General features: G+C 38.2%; 1 protein-coding gene across 1 annotated transcript in view; it reads left to right on the top strand.

Annotated features, from left to right (window-relative positions):
• The window catches only part of LOC306869466 (brevican core protein-like), a gene marked incomplete at both ends in the record, with an annotated part of 36,291 nt that extends 16,142 nt beyond the window's left edge, over positions 1 to 20,149 (top strand). The window contains 7 exons of the mRNA XM_079416240.1: positions 12,072 to 12,185; positions 12,662 to 12,775; positions 14,646 to 14,804; positions 15,187 to 15,269; positions 17,843 to 17,987; positions 18,291 to 18,484; positions 20,030 to 20,149. Of these exons, the coding sequence (XP_079272366.1) occupies positions 12,072 to 12,185; positions 12,662 to 12,775; positions 14,646 to 14,804; positions 15,187 to 15,269; positions 17,843 to 17,987; positions 18,291 to 18,484; positions 20,030 to 20,149 (929 nt within the window). The remainder of the gene's footprint in view (positions 1 to 12,071; positions 12,186 to 12,661; positions 12,776 to 14,645; positions 14,805 to 15,186; positions 15,270 to 17,842; positions 17,988 to 18,290; positions 18,485 to 20,029) is intronic.
• Between the last annotated feature and the right edge of the window lie 3,411 nt (positions 20,150 to 23,560).

The following is a 23,560-nucleotide window of genomic DNA, read 5'->3' as shown; positions in this document are numbered from 1 at the left end:
TCATCACTGAGCACTGGAGACTCAATAGGAGAAACGATTACAAGTGAAGATGGTACATCTCATGCAGCAACAACCACTGCTGCTCTAATGGAGGATAAGGATCTGTCAGCAAAACCAACTGAATCCACAATCATTAATTCTTCAGAGACTCTGTTCTCCTCTGCTCAGACTAGACATTTAAGTGATAAATTATCTGAAAGCGCTGTTACAATGATTCCAGAGAAGACAACTGCCAAAGATGTAACGTCATCAGGTTTTTCTTCAAGTTTGCCATCTAGAGAGTCTGAAGCTTCAGGAGATGAGACCTCTGATATGTTTAGCAAAGAGTTCACAACGACAAGTTCTTTACTTTATACTTCAACCAAATCAGACCATGAACTTACCAAAACATCATCTGACACGACAGAAACAATCTCAGTGTCCAGCTCAACAGATGCTGAAGCTACAAGAGATCAGACAACTGAGACACATAGTAGAGGGACTGTTTCCTCTCTTGACTCTACTGTAACTAGTGCTGTACATACATTTTTATCCATGAGCACTGGGGACTCCAAGGGAGAACCAGTTACAAGTGAAGATGTTACATCACCTATAGCAACTACAACAGCTACTATGATGGAGGACAAAAAGCTGTCAGCAAAACTGCCTGGATCCACCATTATTAATGTTTCAGAGACTCTGTTCTCCTCTGCCCACACTGGACATTTAGACAAAACATTATCTGAAATCACTGTTGCAATGGTCTTGGAGAAGACATCTGCCAAGGATGTGCTATCATCTTCAAGTTTTTCTTCAAGCTTTACGTCCATAGAGTCTGAAGCTTCAGGAGATGACACCTCAAATATGTTTAGCAAAGAGTTCACAGCGACAAGTTCTTCACTTTATACTCCAACCGAATCAGACCATGAACTTACCAAAACATTATCTGACATGACAGAAAATATCTCAGTTTCCAGCTCAACTGATGCTGAAGCTACAAGAGATCATACAAATGAGACACATAGCAGAGAAACAGTTTCCTCTCTTGACTCTACTGTAACTAGTGCTGTACATCCATTTTCATCACTGAGCACTGGATACTCAATAGGAGAAACGATTACAAGTGAAGCTGGTACATCTCATGCAGCAACAACCACTGCTGCTCTAATGGAGGATAAGGATCTGTTAGCAAAACCAACTGAATCCACAATCATTAATTCTTCAGAGACTCTGCTGTCCTCTGCTCAGACTAGACATTTAGGTGATAAATTATCTGAAAGCGCTGTTACAATGATTCCAGAGAAGACAACTGCCAAAGATGTACCGTCATCAAGTTTTTCTTCAAGTTTGCCATCTAGAGATTCTGAAGCTTCAGGAGATGAGACAACTCAGACACATAGCAGAGAACCTGTTTCCTCCCTTGACTCTACTGTAACTAGTGCTGTACATATCTTTTCATCACTGAGCACTGGGGACTCAATAGGAGAAACAGTTACAAGTAAAGATGTTACATCTCATTCAGTAACAACTACAGCTACTATAATGGAGGACAAAGAACTGTCACCAAAACCATCTGAATCCACAATCAGTAATATTTCAGAGACTCTGTTCATTTCTGCCCACACTAGAGATTTAGATGAGAAATTTTCTGAAAGCACTGTTAGGGTGATTTCAGAGAAGACAACTACAAAATATGTACCGTCATCAAGTTTTTCTTCAAGTTTGCCATCTACAGAGTCTGAAGCTTCAGGAGATGAGACCTCTGATATGTTTAGCAAAGAGTTTACAACTACAAGTTCTTCACTTTATTCTTCAACCAAATCAGATCATGAACATACCAAAACATCATCTGACATTACAGAAACAATCTCAATGTCCAGCTCAACAGATGCTGAAGCTATAAGAGATCAAGCAACTGAGACACATAGTAGAGAACCTGTTTCCTCTCTTGAGTCCACTGTATCTAGTACTGTACATACATTTTCATCACTGAGAACCTGGGACTTAACAGGAGAAACAGCTACAAGCAAATATGATACATCTCATTCAGCATCAACCACAGCTACTATGATGGAGGAGAAAGACCTGCCAGCAAAACCATCTGAATCCACAATCATTAATGTTTCAGAGACTCTGCTGTCCTCTGCTCAGACTGGACATTTAGATGAGAAATTATCTAAAAGCACTGTTACAATGATTCCAGAGAAGACAACTGCCAAATATGTGCTGTCACCATCAAGTTTTTCTTCAATTTTGTCATCTACAGATTCTGAAGCTTCAGGAGATGAGACATCTGATATGTTTAGCAAAGAGTTAACAACGGCAGGTTCTTCAATTTATACTTCAACCAAATCAGACCATGAACTTACCAAAACATCATCTGACACGACAGAAACAACCTCAGTGTCCAGCTCAACAGATGCTGAAGCTACAAGAAGTCAGTCACCTGATGTGCTTAGTAGAGAACCTGTTTCCACTCTTTACTCTACTGTAACTAATACTGTACGTGCGTTTACATCATCAAGCACTGGGGACTCATCAGGACAAACAGTTAGAAGTAAAGATGTTACATCAGCTATAGCAACAACTACAGCTACTATGATGGAGGACAAAGACCTGTCAGCAAAACCGTCTGAATACACAATCATTAATGTTTCAGGGACTCTGTTGTCCTCTGCTCAGACTGGACATTTAGATGAGAAATTATCTGAAAGCAGTGTTACAATGATCTCAGAGAACACAACTGCCAAAGATGTGCTGTCAATATCAAGTTTTTCATCAAGTTTGCCATCTACAGAGTCTGAAGCTTCAGGAGATGAGACATCTGATATGTTTAGCAAAGAGTTCTCAATAACAACTTCTTCATTTTATACTCCTTCCAAGTCAGACCAAGAAGTTACTAAAACACCATCTGACTCAACAGAAACAATCTCAGTGTCTAGCTCAACAGATGCTGAAGCTACAAGAGATCAGACAACTCAGACACATAGTAGAGAACCTGTTTCCTTTATTGCCTCTACTGTAACTAGTGCTGTACATCCATTTTCATCGCTGAGCACTGGGCACTCAATATCAGAAACAGTTACAAGTAAAGATGTTACATCTCATGCAGCAACAACCACAGCTACTCTAATGGAGGATAAATATCTGTCAGCAAAACCATCTGAATCCACAATCATTAATATTTCAGAGATTTTCTTCTCTTCTACCCACACTAGACATTTAGATGAGACATTATCTGAAAGCACTGTTAGGGTGATTTTAGAGAAGACAACTACCAAAGATGTACCATCATCAAGTTTTTCATCAAGTTTGCCATCCACAGAGTCTGAAGCTTCAGGAGATGAGACATCTGATATGTTTAGCAAAGAGTTCTCAATAACAAGTTCTTCATTTTATACTCCATCCAAGTCAGACCAAGAAGTTACTAAAACACCATCTGACTCAACAGAAACAATCTCAGTGTCCAGCTCAACATATGCTGAAGCTTCGAAAGATCAGACATCTCAGACACATAGCAGAGAAATAGTTTCCTCTCTTGACTCTACTGTAACTAGTACTGTACATCCATTTTCATTACTGAGCACTGACGACTCAATAGGAGAAACAGTTACAAGTAAAGATGTTACATCTCATTCAGTAACAACTACAGCTACTATGATGGAGGACAAAGACCTGTCACCAAAACCATTTGAATCCACAATCATTAATGTTTCAGAGACTCTGTTCTCCTCTGCTCAGACTGGACATTTAGATGAGAAATTATCTGAAAGCACTGTTACACTGATTCCAGAGAAGTCACTTGCCAAAAATGTACCGTCATCAAGTTTTTCTTCAAGTTTGCCATCTACAGATTCTGAAGCTTCAGGAGATGAGACCTCTGATATGTTTAGCAAAGAGTTCACAACGACAGGTTCTTTACTTTATACTTCAATTAAATCTGACCATGACCTTACCAAAACATCATCTGACACGACAGAAACAATCTCAGTGTCCAGCTCAATAGATGCTGAAGCTACAAGAGGTCAGTCACCGGATGTGCTTAGTAGAGAACCGGTTTCCACTCTTTACTCTACTGTAACTAATACCGTACGTGCATTTACATCATCAAGCACTGGGGAATCATCAGGACAAACAGTTAGAAGTAAAGATGTTCCATCAGCTATAGCAACAACTACAGATACTATGATGGAGGAGAAATACCTGTCAGCAAAACCCTCTGAATACACAATCATTAATGTTTCAGAGACTCTGTTGTCCTCTGTTCAGACTGGACATTTATATGAGAAATTATCTGAAAGCAGTGTTACAATGATCTCAGAGAACACAACTGCCAAAGATGTGCGGTCACCATCAAGTTTTTCATCAAGTTTGCCATCTACAGAGTCTGAAGCTTCAGGAGATGAGACATCTGATATGTTTAGCAAAGAGTTCTCAATAACAAGTTCTTCATTTTATACTCCATCCAAGTCAGACCAAGAAGTTACTAAAACACCATCTGACTCAACAGAAACAATCTCAGTGTCTAGCTCAACAGATGCTGAAGCTACAAGAGATCAGACAACTCAGACACATAGCAGAGAACCCGTTTCCTTTATTGCCTCTACTGTAACTAGTGCTGTACATCCATTTTCATCACTGAGCACTGGGCACTCAATAGGAGAAACAGTTACAAGTAAAGATGTTACATCTCATGCAGCAACAACCACAGCTACTCTAATGGAGGATAAATATCTGTCAGCAAAACCATCTGAATCCACAATCATTAATATTTCAGAGATTCTCTTCTCTTCTACCCACACTAGACATTTAGATGAGACATTATCTGAAAGCACTGTTAGGGTGATTTCAGAGAAGACAACTACCAAAGATGTACCATCATCAAGTTTTTCATCAAGTTTGCCATCTGCAGAGTCTGAAGCTTCAGGAGATGAGACATCTGATATGTTTAGCAAAGAGTTCTCAATAACAAGTTCTTCATTTTATACTCCATCCAAGTCAGACCAAGAAGTTAATAAAACACCATCTGACTCAACAGAAACAATCTCAGTGTCCAGCTCAACAGATGCTGAAGCTTCGAAGGATCAGGCATCTCAGACACATAGCAGAGAAATTGTTTCCTCTCTTGACTCTACTGTAACTAGTACTGTACATCCATTTTCATCACTGAGCACTGGCGACTCAATAGGAGAAACAGTTACAAGTAAAGATGTTACATCTCATGCAGCAACAACCACAGCTACTCTGATGGAGGAGAAAGATCTGTCAGCAAAACCATCTGAATCCACAATCATTAATGTTTCAGAGACTCTGCTGTCCTCTGTTCAGGCGGGACATTTAGATGAGAAATTATCTGAAAGCGCTGTTACAATGATTCCAGAGAAGACAACTGCCAAAGATGTGCTGTCATCATCAAATTTTTCTTCAGGTTTAACATCTAGAGATTCTGAAGCTTCAGGAGATGAGACCTCTGATATGTTTAGCAAAGAGTTCCCAACAACAAGTTCTTCACTTTATACTCCAGAACATGAACTTACCAAAACACCATCTGACATGACAGAAACAATCTCAGTGTCCAGCTCAACAGATGCTGAAGCTACAAGAGAACAGACAACTGAGACACACACAAGAGAACCCGTTTACTCTCTGGACTCTACTGTAACTAGTGCTGTACATATCTTTTCATCACTGAGCACTGGGGACTCAACAGGAGAAACAGCTACAAATAAAGAAGTTACATCACATATAGCAACAACCACAGATACTCTGGTAGAGGACAACGATCTGTCAACAAAACCATCTGAATCCACAATCATTAATGTTTCAGAGAATCTGTTCTCCTCTGCTCAGGCTGGACATGTAGACGAGATGTTACCTGAAAGCACAGTCACAGTGACCTCAGACCTCAAAGATGTCCTTTTACCATCAACTTATTCTTCAAAGTTGCCATCCACAGTGTCTGAAGGTTCAGGGGATGAGACATCTGAAGAGTTCACCACCCTTTACCCATTTTATGTTTCAAACAAATCAACTGAACAACTTACCAAAACACCACATAACACAACAGAAGCAGTCTCAAAGTCTAGTTCAACAGATCCTGCTCTCACAAGCACAGTGCCACCAAAGGGGACAACATCCAAAGATTTTGTTTCACTGTCAAGTTTTACTTCAGTTTTGCCATCTTCAGGGAACGATAGTTCAGCTGAGCCCTCTAGTATGTTCAGTAAAGAGTTCACAACAAGAAGTTCTTCACTTAATATTACAACCAAATCAGATGATGAAATCACCAGTACTACAGCACAAAAAATGAAAGCTTCTGTGAAAATGGAAACAGAACAAACTGACACACAGAGCCTTTCTACAGTACCTACTATAGACCTGACCAATGCAAGCTCAGTGTGGTCCTCAACTGATGCAAATATCCCAAGAATTAAGCCAACAGAGAGACATTACACAGAATCTGTTTCCACTTTTGTCTTTAATGTCTCAGAAGAAAAAGTTCAGCAAGAGGGTTCCAGTGATGAAGACAGAATTACACTAACAACTAAAGCATATGATCATTATATTGTAGCCATTGATGAGGCAGAAATTCATGAGACTGACCACACATCAGAGCCAGTGATACCTGAAAGTTCTTCACTTTCCACTTCATCAACAAATGAATTGTTTTCAAGCACAGTTCAAGCAGTAGTTATAGACTCATCTTCTGAACAAGGTAGTGGAGATATTGCAGAAAATGAAGTGGGTGAAGATGATGGCTCTGTTGAAATATCATCTGCTATTGTAGAATCAATACCTCACATTCTTACACCATCAGAGGACAAGACAACTGCTGTTGGTTTTGAGTTATCAGAAAACATGACAGCAACAATAAATGTTACAATAACTGTAAGTGGAGAACATATACCAAGCTCATTTTTTACTCTCACAGAGGTAGAAGGCTCTGGTCAGCAGACACCAGAGAGGTTCACCACAGCTCCCTCATCTATGATCAGAACAGTCACAAGTCAGGAGGCCATGACGTCTCAAAGAGAGTTTGCCTCTTCAACGAGTGAATTTAGAGAGAACCCTAGCACCCACCGTACAACAGAAATAGTTAGCTCAAGTTACACAACAACAGAGCCTGTTAGTGGAAGACTCACAGAGACCTCAGTGTCTTCTAGACCTTCTCATACTATTACTGAATCACAGTTGAATAAACACACCACAGAATCAATTATTAGTCATACTGCAGTTGGATCAGGTAAACCTAGTCTCACTTTAATGGCAACAGAAGATGACCACACCGCACATTCAGCTATCAAAACAACAACTGTTCCTTTCAAGCACATCCAAACATCAATAGTCACTGCCAGTTATGAAGCAAGTTCAGCTCTTCTCAGGACAAAAACAATGTTTACATCTTCTAGCAAAAGCCATAGCATTCACACAACAATTTCATCTGATACAGAGGATGACACAACAGATGATGAAGGCTCAGGGGTGTCCTCTGTCATGCATGTTTCATCAGCAGCCATGAAAACTCAAACTGGTTCTCCTAAAGTTCATATAACTAGCACTGGCTTCACAGAACTCGACAAAGACATCACCATACCACAAAATTCAAGCCCTATCACATCTGCATTTGCAGACACAGAAGGATCTGGTATTGTAGAAGATGACCAAGAAACTACTCAACTAGAAGGTTCTGGTGAAGAGGACAGAGTGAGTCCAACAGAGGAAATGTCTGACAATTATACTGATGAGGCAGAAATCAGTGAGGCTAACCGCACATCAGAGCCAGGGAGTTTTGTAAGTTCCTCCCATTCCACATCCTTCACAACTAAATCAACATTGTTGTCTAGCACTGTCCAAACAGGAGTGAGATCGTTATCTACTGAAGGTAGTGAAATAACAGCTGAAAGTGAAGTGGATGAGGATGATACCTCTAGTGGTGAAATATCCCCAGCAGCTCTTGAGTCAATTCCTCCTCAAGATATACCCTCTGAGGACAAAACAACTTCAACTACAATCACACAACCACAGTTAACTGAAGCTGCAAAACCTGCTGTAATACTGTCAAGCACATCTGAGGCTTTATCGGGTTCTGAGACACAAAAGTCTACCTTACAGCCAAACACTCTGGAAACCGACTTAAATGGGTTTGAATTACCAACCACAGAGGATGACAAGGAATTTACCTCACCAGGAGATTTTACTGCTGAGACATCCAGAACACCAACAACTAAGGCATATGAGGACCTAACTATAAGAACTGATGAGGCAGAAGTTGAAGAGACAGAGGAGAAAACAGGTTTCTCGAGTGCTGCGTCTGTCACTAGCAGTACAGATTTCACACATCAGTCAACTTTATCCCCATCTCCCTCATTCCTGACCTCTACTCAGTCAACTGTAACGTTTGCAACTTCACTTTCAGAAGATGGCAGTGGGGAAGACTCAGCTGAGGGTGCAGAAGGTGATGGTGCAGAAGATGATGGATCAGGTGATGATTCAGCTCCTGTGACACCCTCACCTTTGGTATCAAGCTCAAAGATGACAGAAACAACCATTAGCGTAACACCCTTTAGCTCAGTCAACAGTGGACAGTACAGTACAGGCAGAGTTGTTTCACAGGGACACACATTCTCAAGCACAAATGCTGAAGGTTTCACTCTGGTCTCAGTGACAGCACCGACAGAGGAGGAACATTCTGTTTTTTCTGTCTCAGATATAGCAGCCACTAGCTTTACAGCTCCTGGAACATCATCTGGTGTGATAACAACTAAATTGCCTTCTTTCGTGACACCTCAAGATCCTGTGTCCACCACTACTCCATTGGTCCTGTCTAAGGACAGTGCTGATCAGCAAGTCACTCCAACAAGTCCAGTCTTAATATTCAGAGAGGAGGAGGATGATGAAGATAAGCTACTTTCAACTGTTACAGAGAGTATAAGAGATGATAGCATCAAACCAGAAGTTTTCACTAAGGATGACATGATTATTGATGCAGATACTTTATCTGTTTTAGAACACTCTTCTCCCTTCGCCCCTACAATTGTTACAGAAGAAGCAGCTGGGGCAACCCCAATTGTCATGACGGCACAACCCTCAAACTTTATGACAGAGGAGCCAGAAGGATCTGGAATGGATGGCACTGAGTTACCTCATTTACGTGTGTCATTTGAAACAACAGACAGGTTAATAGTTCAACAAACCCAATCAACCGCAGACATCCTGCTGAGCAGTTCAAAATATTTAGAAGAGGACACACAAGCAACACAATCTCCTGAGGCTACTGATGCTGATGCACCTGAACACGCACAAGATGGTCAGACCTCCACAGAATCCACAGAACTTACAATGAGACACTCAGGAGACACTTTGTCTACGGATGATTATATTTTGGAAACATCCATAACCCCCATGACATCTCAAGTGTCCACAGAAATCAAAGAAATTTTCTCATCTGAAGTTGTATCAACACATACTGGAGATGATGTAACATCTGCCCCATCAAGTTCTGGAGAAATTGTTTCTTCACAACATCCAGGTGATATCACAGACTCTGAACAGTCAGTTTCTCCAGTATTGGATTTAACAAGCACTGCATCTTTCCATACTGCATCAAGTGCTAGCATGACTGAACCTGCCAAAATGACTACAAGTACATACACCAAAACAGCAGCAACTGATGATAATGACTTAACAGCTGACACAGAGGAAACATTGTACATAACAAGTGCTGATGACATTGAACTCAGTAGTCCTTCTACTCATAAGGTAATTCAGGGAAGTGAATTAACAAGCACAGATGTATCAACTAGATCTGGTATTTCAGAGAAAATCACAAGTGCATTATTTTCTTCAACAGATTATGACTCAGGTGATCAAACAATTGAAATGGTTACAGTACTGTCTGATTTAACATACTCTCCTTTAATATCTGAACATGATTCATTTTCATCATCTATGGAGAGTGGCATTGTGATTCACTTTGCAACAACCTCTTTGCCTGAATCAATTACAGTGACTAATGGGGAACCATATCACCAAGCTTTGTCTGAGATGACAGTGACACATAAGCCCAACACAGACATTAGGATTGATGAAGACGTGTCATCGTCATCAACAACCATTCCCACACCTGTAATATCTGCATCAAAGTTTAATATGACTACAGACACAACAACATTAGTGGGATCTCCTTCATCTACATCCAAACCAGGGCTGGGTGACAAAACAGGAGCTCCACTTTCCTCTGAGGAAGAGACAGATGAAATCGATTATGATACAAAAACGGAACCTTACATAACAGTATATTCAATACCAGATTTAATGAACAAAACAAACATTGACAGTGAGACTGACTTAGATGTTAGCTCAGAAGATGTGACTAGCATTGATGACATCACCCAACCTGAAGGTGAGAAGAGTTTCCCCACCTCACAGCCTGATGTTAAGACTGCTTTTGAGACATTCTCACAGCCTGATGTTGAGACTAGTTTTGAGACTACCTCACAACCTGATGTTGGGACTGGTTTTGAGACCGCCTCACAGCCTGAGGTTGAGACTAGTTTTGAGACTACCTCACAGCCTGATGTTGGGACTGGTTTTGAGACCGCCTCACAGCCTGAGGTTGAGACTAGTTTTGAGACCACCTCACAGCTTGATGTGGAGACTGGTTTTGAGACTGATATTGAGACAAGCTTTGAGACCACCCCGCAGCCGGATGTTGAGACTAATTTTGAAATCACCTCACAGCCTGATGTTGAGACTAGTTTTGAGACTACCTCACAGCCTGATGTTGAGACTGGTTTTGAGACCACCTCACAGCTTGATGTGGAGACTGGTTTTGAGACTGATATTGAGACAAGCTTTGAGACCACCCCGCAGCCTGATGTTGAGACTAATTTTGAAATCACCTCACAGCCTGATGTTGAGACTAGTTTTGAGACTACCTCACAGCCTGATGTGGAGACTGGTTTTGAGACCACCTCACAGCTTGATGTGGAGACTGGTTTTGAGACTGATATTGAGACAAGCTTTGAGACCACCCCGCAGCCTGATTTTGAGACTAATTTTGAAATCACCTCACAGCCTGATGTTGAGACTAGTTTTGAGACCACCTCACAGCTTGGAATTGAAACCAGCTTTGAAACCACCTCAGAATCAAAAATTGACACTGGCATTGAGACCTCTTCAAAAACTCTGGAGGACAGTACAACAAGTGTTGAAAGAAACACACAAGCAGAAGATTTGAATACTGAGACCACCTCTCAGCTTGACACTGAAACAAGCTTTGAGACTACCATGGAACCAGACATTGAGAGTGAAACTACTTTTGAGAGTGTCTCAAGAACTGAGAGTGATGCTTCAGTCACCAGCTCACCAAACATTGGAACGAGCGGTTCAGAGAGAAGCACATCTGGGGAGGTAAACACCATATCTTCCAATAAGCATCACACCACAACCAGACTTTCTAATGGCACAGATAAACCAAGTTCTGCTGCTGTAAGTGAAGATAAATTCTTGGAAGAAAGAGTTGATACAGGATTCCCTATACTACCTCAATTTGATGGTCCTGTAACTTCCAGTAGTTTAAAGAGCTTCTCAGAGGAGGATTCACTTATTATCCCATCATCTCATGAGGTTCAGGCAGTAATTCTGTCTACTGCAACAACCTCACCTTTACTTATAACACCTGAGTCTGATATAAAGATTGTTAGTAAGGAAACTGCCTCAAGGAAACAAGAGGCAGCTGGTCAGATTGAGGAAGCTGTAACTACTACAACTGAGATTTCAATTCAAAATGAAGATCAGATGACATCGTCAGTACCTATCACCCAGAGCGAGACTACAACACCATTTTCCTCCCTTGAAGACGTATCTGAGGCTGCTTTGGTTAAAAGCCCACCTCCAAGTGCACAGAATGAAAGCACAACCCACAATACAGCAGACCTTCCATACACAATGATCGGGCAGACATTTGATATTCCAGGTAGGATGTAAACACTGTTTTAAAGACAAAATTAACAGAATTAATATATTGTACTTTCAATACCTATACCCGTATTCTTTTATGATATGCCTATATCCTTCCTCTCTTACTACAGATGTTCACTCCTGTTCTGATGATGTTTGCTTGAATGGTGGTTCTTGTGTAAAAATAAGCGGTGCTCAGATCTGCAGCTGTCCACCTGGATACAGTGGTGACCAGTGTGAAATAGGTATGCTGTATCAGTGTTTCATTCATTTATTAAATGTGCACTACATAATTTTGGGCTCAATATTACCATCTGTGGCGAAACATAAAATGACAAGTTACATATTTTGCACCAGCTTTGCTTTGCACTGCTGTTCTGCTCGAATTAATTTGATAGTTTGAGCCATGAAGTAGCATGTCTGTCCCTATAGTACAGGATCTTCTTTACTTTATTCATGGAAATGTTGTAACTATACCAAGGCAAATGCTGTAAACCAGAAATTTCCCACCCACTGCTCAAAATATAAATTATTGTTGTATACTTAATTGTTGTCTTACCCTGTCTTACCCTAATTTTTATTTCTTGATCAATAAGGAGATTTTGCTTAATTTTAAACACAAAAAGTCTTCTCTAGTGCACCTTTAAATTTTCATTAACTCCAACTAATTGTAATGCACATAAGTACATTATTTACCTTATTTTAATTTATTTTTTTATAGACATTGATGAATGTCACGCAAACCCTTGTCGTAATGGAGGAACATGTATTGATGGCCTTAACTCATTTACCTGTGCATGTCTTCCAAGTTATGCGGGAGCACTGTGTGAGCAAGGTAAGAGTTTATGTAACATATAATTACTTGTTTAATTTCTTTACATATAAGTTTTTAGATACCTGAGGAAGGTCACAATACTAGATTAACTTGCTGATAATGTGCGAAGGTACTGTAGCCACAGAGACTGCTGTGGAGATATGCCATGTAAACCTCTGAACTTTCAAATGATTTCATTGTTAATAAAATACTCAGACATTCCTAGCAAATATGAGTTTGGTAAATGTGACTCATGGTTTGGTAGATCCTCATAGGTAATAGATTTTTACTTGATTTAAGAAACTGGGTTTGTTCCAGAACTGTTGTGTGCTAGCAGACAGACATAATGATGCTGTACTTTCCACTATTTAAGAGGATACAATTTTTTTAACCTTCTCATTTGAGCACAGCTGTTAAGACCATCACACTTTCTCTTATTACTCTGTAGATATTAATTTACACTTTACATGAGTGAGGTTACTCTCTTGAGAGTTTTAACCCCTTCAAAGTATTTGCACACATTAAAATGCTAACAGAGAAATCTCTTCAGTTCAACTCACATCTGGCTATTGTCAGAATTAAAACAAATGAAAGCTGACGTCATGAGTGCATTACTGTCTTGAGTACTCTGAACAGGATTTTGAGATAGCATCAACATTACATACACAAAGAAGTCTCCTGCACAGAAACTGCCTCCTGTTACTACTCAGTGATTCAGACATAGCTGCTTACAGAGAAAGCAGAAATGCAGACAATGCTGCTAAATGCTAAATGATAAGCCAGAATCCAGCCAATATTGCTTCATGCATTTTCACATGCATTTGTACTGGTGTTACGGATAATTTAATGGTTAGTGATATATTAATGAGAGTTTTAATAGTTTTATTCTTTGGTATAGTTTATTCTTTGTTGCAATAGTGACGCATCAGGACCTGACATTTTCCCTCCTGCATGTTAATTGCAGAAAGTGTAGAGATACCCCCCCAATTAGTGGTTCTGTCAGGGCAAGTCTGCTATAATCACAGTGATTTCAAATAAGGAATCAAAGCTCTCAGCTTGATGTAGAACAGCCCTGGGTTGATCCACAAACAGTCAGTAAGTGCGTTTACAAGCACTTTAAAAGTTTGCTTTCAGCTGGACTAAAACAATAATTTGTCTTTCTAAAATATCATGCGAGTCTGACTGAAGTTGAACCAGCAGAGCCTGTAGCTCAAAAACCAGCTTTAGCTTGATTATAACCATGTGCATAAACATACTTACTGTGACTGATAGGACGCACATTATTTGCAAATTTTACATGATCATAGAATCAAATGCTGGTCTAGGAACTTTAAAATAATTTGTCAAGTAGACTAATAAATTGCTGGGTTCATAATATGCTTACTTCAGAACTATGAGTTTTTCCAAATGGTTAATGGCTGTTTTACAGGTCTGCTTTGCTCCAATACCTCTTTCTTAAACAATGCCTCAGAGCAAAGCACCCAGTCTTCACCATGGCACTGCAGACATTCTTATGCAAAAATGAATTGGCTTCCTGATATGATAGACACAAGGGTGTAGCTCTTGCTCTAAGTGATCTCGTTTAACTGATATGCAATTTAAAACGAGGATGAAAGGGAGTTATAACATATTCCCTCGGGTCCAGTGTGAGTGGGAAATCATTCTCACTTGAAAAGATTGCCACTGAACAAAAACAAGGTTTGATTTATTGTACTGATAACAGCCTCACAGCGTAAGCCCAAAAGGTAAATGACTAATAAAAATAAATTGACAGTAGACAATATCAAGCACCTTTTTCCACTTCCAGCAACAGGATTATCTAAGTTTCAGTGTCTACATGTCAAGTTTATGTGTACTGCATCACCAAAAACTCACACATGATTTTCTACAGACACTGAAACATGCAGCTACGGCTGGCACAAGTTCCAGGGCCACTGCTACAAATACTTTCCTCATCGGCGTAACTGGGACACAGCAGAGCATGAATGTCATCTCCAGGGGGCACACCTTGCTAGTGTCCTGTCCCATGAGGAGCAGAAGTACATCAACCGTGAGTATACATAAACCCAAGTTGGTCATTCTGTCTAATATCATCAGCTCTAATCAATTACATTTAATTGCAAACTAACAGTTATTTATGAGGAAGGATACTGCTGTTTTGTTTCCATTTTGTTTTTTTGTTTTACTTCTCACTACAAAAGTGATCAGAGTTATAGAATATTCCACTGGTTCAGGGATTTTTAGCTAAAGAGGACTTTAGAGTTTAAAGAAAGGTTAGTTTATCACCAATAAAAAAGGGGCCAAATGCTGCTCCAGCCCTAGATGCAGGAAGTGTGATGTATAAGAACAAAAATTCCTTTTATTTTTAACCACTGACAAAGAGTTCCTAATATGGCTGGTGAACTGACTTTTGTTTCTCTCTCCTCTTGTAGGCCTTGGCCATGACTACCAGTGGATCGGTCTGAATGATAAGATGGTTGAGAATGATTTCCGGTGGACAGATGGTAGTGTTGTGGTAAGAACATTTTTCAAAACTTGCTTGTTCAGTTTTAGAAGGATGAAATTGACACGCATACTGTATTTATTAGTGGACAATGTAGATTAAATCTTTATAATGTTTATTTATAAAGTTTCTTGTATTTTTCATGATGTTTGCAGAATTTTTTTTCTTTAAAAGGTTATTCATTTAAATAACATTGGTAATTTTTAACAAGAATTTGAAAAAAAAGTAAAACAGGAGACATATGCAACCATCTCACTGGTTCTAGAGGTGTTCCTCCATTGAACAGGAAAGTGGCTAATTACAGTCGTTTAGTCCTGACTGGGCTCTCACTTCAAAGATAATGGCAGCATTTTGTTGGGAAGGGCCACAAAGCCCTGGAGGGCAGGAGATGGGAGTTTTCATCTGTGGAAGTCCTCTCAGGACTGGAGGATCAAAATAAATAAGGGTAGAGGAAGCTTACAGGTGTAGACAGGTAATGGAGGTGCGAAGGATGAGCAGCACCTGGAACAGGCTGCACCAGATACAATCCAGACCTAAAATGTTAGTGTGTGACAGTTCAGTCTAGTTGGCATCAGTGAGGGGCTATAAGCATGCCCTCTGGAGTTTGCAAGCACTCTTATTGTATTCTGTATACAGAAGAGTTACTATATTAAGAGTTGATATTTGGTAATGTATTTAAGTATGTGCCATTGGAGTTATCCAGAGGGTCAAACATTGCATTACGTCAATTTTCAAGCAGGAAGCACACATTCCTTTTGTTAGAGGATCATAACCGGACTTGGGCGATTGGTGTAGTATTCAAAGGGTTGCTGAAAGACCAGAGCTTCAAACTGTCTAATTTAGGATAAAAAATAGATATGGAAGAGTGCCAATATACATTTAAATTCATATTATTGTTATGTTAAAACAATAGGCCCAATACTGTACCATTTAATCTCAGCAGACTAAGAGACGGTTGTGTAGTTGCAGTATGAACACAGTATCTGGAGTAGTACCTCAAAACAATTTAAATCTGTTTAAATATATCAGCTCAAGCTCACTGTAAAGTGTTTGTTTTTGTTGGCTTTATTAGTTACTTTCTTTATAGGTTTGGTCTTTTTAATTGTTATACTCAGTGCATTCGTCCACAGCTGAGTGAGATGACGGATGACATCATACTTGCATCATGTGATGTATGAAGGGGGGAAATACAATGAATAACGTTTGTCCATGATAGTTGAATATAGATGTAGTACTACAACTATAACTACTATCTTCCAAATGCATTACACCACTCACTGCAGCTGTGTGTACTTAGCGCCCCCTACTGAAGTGTGACTGTATCATTATCATTTTATTGCCCTTCTATGTGCTCCATACACTATATATATATATATATATATATATATATATATATATATATATATATATATATATATATATATATATATATATATATATATATATATATATATATATACATACATATGGGTAGTTGACAAATAAAAATTGGACTATATCCTATTGTGTGACATAGCAAAAATGTAGAAAAAAAAGGTTAACATAAATAACATGAGAAAAATGTATCTTCATTCTTAGAGTCACAAATAGCATGAAGGAGGTTTATCTTCAATGTTAGAGGTTATTATTATTATTATTTATTTTAATTTTTCCATCACATAGGGCACATTGATACGCCAACTACCCATATGCAGTGTATATATATATATATATATATATATATATATATATATATATATATAATATATATGTTTTTTTTTTTTTTGCCTCCAGATAATAATTGTAGTATTTTTGGGATTTCCACCCACCTTGTTACATTTGTGGTTTACTGGTCAAAAATTACTGGCCTATAAAAAATTGCTCATGCATTTCTTGTTATGCTAAATTATTACCAAGTTGTGGATTTAAACTTTTTATCAACCTTTTTTTTTTTCAGTTACCATAGGCCTCAATGATCTGAATGTATGCACCTCAGTTTTTGAGAGAACATTGCCAAAATTATCCACAAATAATGTTATTTCACTCAAAAACTGAGCTGCAAGGTCCATGAAGAAATACAAATCATGTACTAATTGAAATAAAACAAGTTGACAAAACAAGCAAACAATCAAAAATAAAACAAGATTTGGTGATAGTCTAACATAATGAGAGATTCACAAGCATTTTTTTAAGTTATCATTTTCAACCGGGAACACCAAATTAGCTAAAGGATTTTTAGAGAAAATTTGTATCCGAATGTAGATGAGCTATAATAGTGCAACTGCCATAAATATTCAAGATCCACAGGTGTATGTAGGCATCCTGCTGCATACTGAACAAATATGAAATCGTACATATGGATGTAAAAGAATATATACAGCACAAGCAGTGTATTGTTGTTTTGAGCCAGGTTACCTTTTAAGTTGTGCAGGTGTTTTGAATGCAGTTTCTTTTAAACGCTCCAAAAAACATTGTCATAACTCTTATTTAATTATAATAATTATATAATAATATAATTATTATAATATATCTGAAATGTATTTATATAGTATAATTGTTTCTCTCACATTAACTTTTTCATCTCTATCCATATTCTTCCCCTGCAGCAATATGAAAACTGGAGACCGAACCAGCCAGACAGTTTCTTTTCCTCAGGGGAGGATTGTGTGGTAATGATCTGGCATGAGGATGGCCAGTGGAATGATGTTCCCTGCAACTACCACCTCACCTTCACCTGCAAGAAAGGCACAGGTGAGCTTTTAGCACCTGGATGAGGGGCATTTCTAAAATAATAGGGCATGTAAAGGTAGACGTTTATTTTCAGTTTAAACTCCATCAGTGGTTTTTAAATAAAAATGTATAATAGGGAATCTGTGAAAATTTGGATGACTGCTGTACCCTAAGATGATATATCTTTGGTTGTTTAAAGACAAGAAGAGAGCAGTGTTTTTGGATTTGTCTGCAGTGGTTTAAAGCAGCTAAAATTTTGAAATAACATTTCAGATTCAGTCCTCCATTACTGATGGTTAACCTATTATGTGCCGTTTTCAACAGTGTCCTGCAGTCAGCCACCCCTCGTCCTTAACGCCCGCACATTTGGCCAGCTGCGCCCACGCTATGAGATCAACTCCCTGATCAGGTACCAGTGCATGGATGGCTTCATCCAGAGACATGTTCCCATCATTCGCTGCAGAGGAGACGGCTCATGGGATTTGCCCAGGATTTCCTGCATGAGTCGTAAGTATTCTGTGAAAATCTATCACAACAAATTTTTTTTTTATAACAACCATCCCTATAGAGCTTGAATGATCATTTTGACCTAGATACTACAAACAGTACTCTGGTTTGAGTTTATATGCTTACAAATGTATCTTATGTTCACCAAGGCAGCTGTTGTTAGATTAAAAATACAGTAAAAACAGTAATATTATGAAATATTGGTACAATTTAAAATAAATATTTTCTGTTTTAAAGGGGTCATATGATGCTATTTTAAAGATCATTATTTTGTGTATTTGGTGTAACAGAACATGCTTTAATGTTCAAAAAACACATTATTTTTCAAATACTGTACATTATTGTAGTTCCTCTATGCCCCGCCTCTCTCAAATGTGTCATTTTCTACAAAGCCCCTCCTTCCAACAAGTGCACTGTGCTCTGATTGGCCAACTGACCCAGTGCATTGTGATCGGCCGAACACCACAAGCACGCGTTGGAAATGTAACGCCCCTTACCATAATCGCAAGCTTCAGCTTTCAAGTTAGTTTTATCAGTTCAAGCCCGAAAGGGGAACAGAGTCGAGTGACAGACACACTGGGATTATGCTTGTATGTATTTGCAGTACACAAGCCGCGGTTAAGACGATTTCTGATAGGCTGTACACTCCGCTGTGATGTGACCCTGTTCCCCTCACACACACACACACACACGAGGCTTTATGCGCAAAACTCCGCATTTGAACAGTCAATAGCAAATATTTGAACTAATAATAAAACTTACTTACAGTCGCTGATTCAGAAGCGCCAGATTGTCATAGCAAAGTCGGAATTTACCCTTTTTTTAAGATATAGCCTTCGTGCATAGCCAGCCTTGTACTAGGTTCACAAAAAGGTCGTCCATAAAATGCGTTGCACAAATTCAAACATTTGGGTTGTGCTGTTGTGTTGTAAACAAATCTTAACCAATGATTCCTAACTGCATCTACTTTCAGAAGGCCAAATAAAGTGCTTTTGCTTTGGCCTAGAAACACACAGCGTCTCCCTGACATGGTGCATCAACACTAACTGCGGTTACTCAAACCACGCCTTCTTTCTTTGCGGAAACATTTGGGCGGCATTATGCAAATATTTCCACATCGTGAAGTAGACGTGGGGGCGTGTTTGAATGAGCCATTTTAGGGGGGCGTGGACGAGTCTTAACTTTTTAGAAAGAATATCTCTTTGGATTTGAGACTTTAGTCTTTGCAACTTTAGGGATCTCATCTATGCTCTAAAGAGAAAGGAAAACGTGAAATCGCATCATATGACCCCTTTAATATATTTAGAAGTTTTATTTTTTTCCTGTGATAGCAAAGCTGAGTAACTCCAGTCTTCAGTGTCACATGATCCTTCAGAAATCATTCTAATATGCTGATTTGGTGCTTAAGATGCATATTATCAAAACTGTTGAGCTGCTTAATGTTTTTGTGGGAAAAAAAACAAACTTTAAAAACAGTAGTGTACATATATTATATATTTTTATGCATTAAAGTTATAGTTCTAATTTAATTTAATGTACTTGTATTTTCTTCCCAGCCTCCAACTTTCAAAGGTCCTATGCAAGGTATCAGACATACAGAGTTTTTCGCAGTCATCAGAAGAGATTGGCAGAAAATTCTGTTGATGTACCCCGACGACACCATCGCCATGGTGTAAAACACAATCGGATGCAACAATAGTCGCTATTTTAACACAACCCTTTTAATGTATTTTGATAGCATATGACGGATCTGCCTGCTGGCTGAAAGAAAAGATTATTAAAAGGACCAGAAAAGAGTGGAATATCACTGGAATGAAATGGTGGCTTTTTATCTTTTTAAGAGAGAGAGTTTTTAAGAACTACATAAAGGACACATTCAGCTGGCCTCTGAAAACACAAAAAGATGATCTGAACTGCCCACCATCTGTTCTGCTTCTTTTTGGGAATACAGAGTGCTTTTGTCATTTTTAACTCACAATCCAGATGTAAGTGAGCTATAATAGTGCAGCCTATTTTAGCTTCTAAACATAATGGTACATTTTGATACACACAAGATTCTTTCAATATTTCTTCAAGTTTACAAGAACCACAGGTGTATGCAGACATCCTGCTGCTTACTGAACAAATGAGAAATCATACATAAGAATGTGAAAGAATATATATTTATATAGAGCGAGTGAGCAATGGCTCACATGGAGTCAGTGTTTGCTGTGGTACAAAAAGGGCAATAATATCATTAAAAAACTGCATCCAATGCAGTGGATGGTTTTGATATCTTAAAGTCAACACAATATGTTTTAATACTTTTAATACATCGAGCTATTCACTATTGAAAAGCCATGTAGATTTGAGATTATTTGTATTCCTCTGTTTGCTGTTTCTTTCAAGTGTTTACAATGCAAATCTGTTTCATATACATTTAATTCCGCCGTCAGTTATCTATAAACCAAAAGAAACTTACTGTATGTACTTCCCATCATTTTCATCAACTTTCACGTCTTCCTCAAGACAGTTTAAAACTACTTTAAAGAGAATGTACTTTGTGAGATGCTTAAACGACTTGAACGAGTACCTTTTTAACAAGATGCCTATAATTTATTTCTTGAGCTGCTCCTTGTTTTCTCATTGTTGTAGCGAGATAGAACACACTGAGGACTGCACATTGATAGAGTTCAGTATATTAGTGTAGAGGACAGTGTGTTCTGTGACTAATAGATGACATTTGGAATTCACAGAATTTAGATGGATTTCATTATGACATTTGGGGTGTATCAATGGACCAAAAGAAGAGGATTCAAAGTAACGGCTTTAACAGCTATTTTTGTTGAACTGGTCATCCATTTGTTTATTCCCAAGCATACTTTTTTTCTTTAAGACCTTTTCTTTTGTGTGTTTACTTGTGTCGGTTTTTATATATATATATATATATGTATTTTTTATTATTATTTTCTCCCCTCTCAAAAGTGCACATATCTTTTTGTATGTTTTTGTATTGTCAAATGTGATTGTCTGGAATGTTTGTGAAATGAAAAAAATGTAAGGAATGTTTTTTTTTTATGTCTTCTGTGTAAACAAATTTTATTATATTCTACTTGCATTCCTGGTCTTTTTGTGTTCTGATATGAAGTGAATTTTGGCTTATTGGAAGGGCTTAATGGTAGACATAGTTAAAACGGGGATAATATGGGGTGTAATTTGAAATATTTTTACATAGACAAATCTAATATTCAATATAACATTAATCTATATAACCATATAATAAAATGTGACAGGAGTAAGCGAACATACTCTAGTTTAGTGTATGGTTCATCTGCAGTGCCTAATGTTGACCACCAGATGGTATTGGTTCACTAACATAAGGACACTTGAACCTGAATAATTCTACGAGATATCATTACTGTAAATTATGTTTTGTAAAACTGAACTTCATTTAAACATTAACACCATACCATACCATTTTTTTTTTTTAAACAGGACATTACAGTAATAGCCTATCCTTTAAATGCAAGATACCACCTTTGTAGACTATTTTTGGGTACTTTTATTAGTTTCTAGATGCAAAGTCAAAAGGACATAACCAAACACTTAAGAAGCCTAAAAAGTTCTCTCTCTCTCTTTTTTTTTTTTTGCTACGGTCAAGTTAAACTTTGGAACATAGATTTGGGACATGATTTGGGTTGGGTTATGTGATAATATGTTCTTTGCTGGGTTCTTTTTCAAGCATTTATTCTAAAGAAAGATAAAGCATAATGGCCTTTTCTAAGCTCAAAACAGCAACAACAATAGAATACTTGTACAAATAATAGTTTAAAATGAAAACTAAGACTGGCAGCAATAAACTGAGGTACACTTGTACCTCTATTTTGCTAGGACACCTGTTTGAATTGATCATATCCACCATGACCTTGAGATATAAGAATAATTTATGCATAATTTGTTGGAAGATAATATTTTGTTTCCTATTATGGCATTTATATATTGCACTTGTGTACAACATGGGATCTCTTGTCAAGTTGCATTCCTTTGTGTAATGTACTTACAAAACTATAATCAACAATGTAATGTAGAAGGACAAACAGAGATAGACTTTTGATGTGCCTTGTGTTTTTGTAGTTCCATTGCCATATTTAATTTTACATGAATGTGTTTCCCCGCTGGTACCGCTGTGTCATTTTTCGTTAATACCGATCGTTTTCCCATTTAAGACTTGGAAAACATGTTGCCATTTTTCATTGCAGAAATCATTTATTTATTCATTTTTAAACAACTGGAATTAATTTACGTTTTAAAAAAGGCTGAATTAGTCACAGAACATTTTAGTAAGCTTTTTCTGCAAATGCTTCTAGCTTTTGAGATAGATAGCGCTATTCTAGATAATTTAATAAACATCCTCATAGACATACTTAGAAATTATTCATCATATTGATGGATATGCATAATAGTTTAGATAGATGGAGAGCAGAAAATATTTGTATCATGAATATTATTTGTATCAGAGTATTAGATATGCAATATGTTGTTAATTTCAAGTTCATTCAATAGTTTGTGTTGGGAAATGTAGGCACTGCTGGGTTAAAAACAACCCAATTTGGGTTATTTGGCAACCCAGCGCTGGGTCAAAAAGGGACGAACCCAGCGCTGGGTTATTTTAACCCAACAAGTTGGGTTATTATGTTTAATTACATTTTTAATCTTTACTTACCATAACGTCTTTCACTCGCTTCTCGCTTCTTTCAGGCGGAGAAAATGGCGGCTTCTCGCACTGGTGTCGTCCCATGTTCATGTGACGTGCCTGCTCTCTTTCACGTCCGCGTTCCCAACCCAGCGCCGCTGGGTTATGATCAAGACCCATTTTCAACCCAAAACTGGGTTAAAACAACCCAACGTCCTACCCAGCGGCCTCAACCCAGCGTTTGGGTTGAAAAAACAACCCAGCGTTTTTTAGAGTGTAGCCAAGCTGGCATTCATACTGCCACAAACATGTTATCAGCATATGGACCTTAAAAATACATGGTTATATTGAAGAAATATCACAGTTTAATGGAGAATGAAACAAAAGCCATTTCATTTTTATGGGTTTTATTTTT

The sequence above is a fragment of the Barbus barbus genome, assembly GCF_936440315.1.
Source record: "Barbus barbus genome assembly, chromosome: 5".
NCBI lineage: Eukaryota > Metazoa > Chordata > Actinopteri > Cypriniformes > Cyprinidae > Barbus > Barbus barbus.
This window is presented reverse-complemented; position numbering and strand designations above follow the sequence as displayed.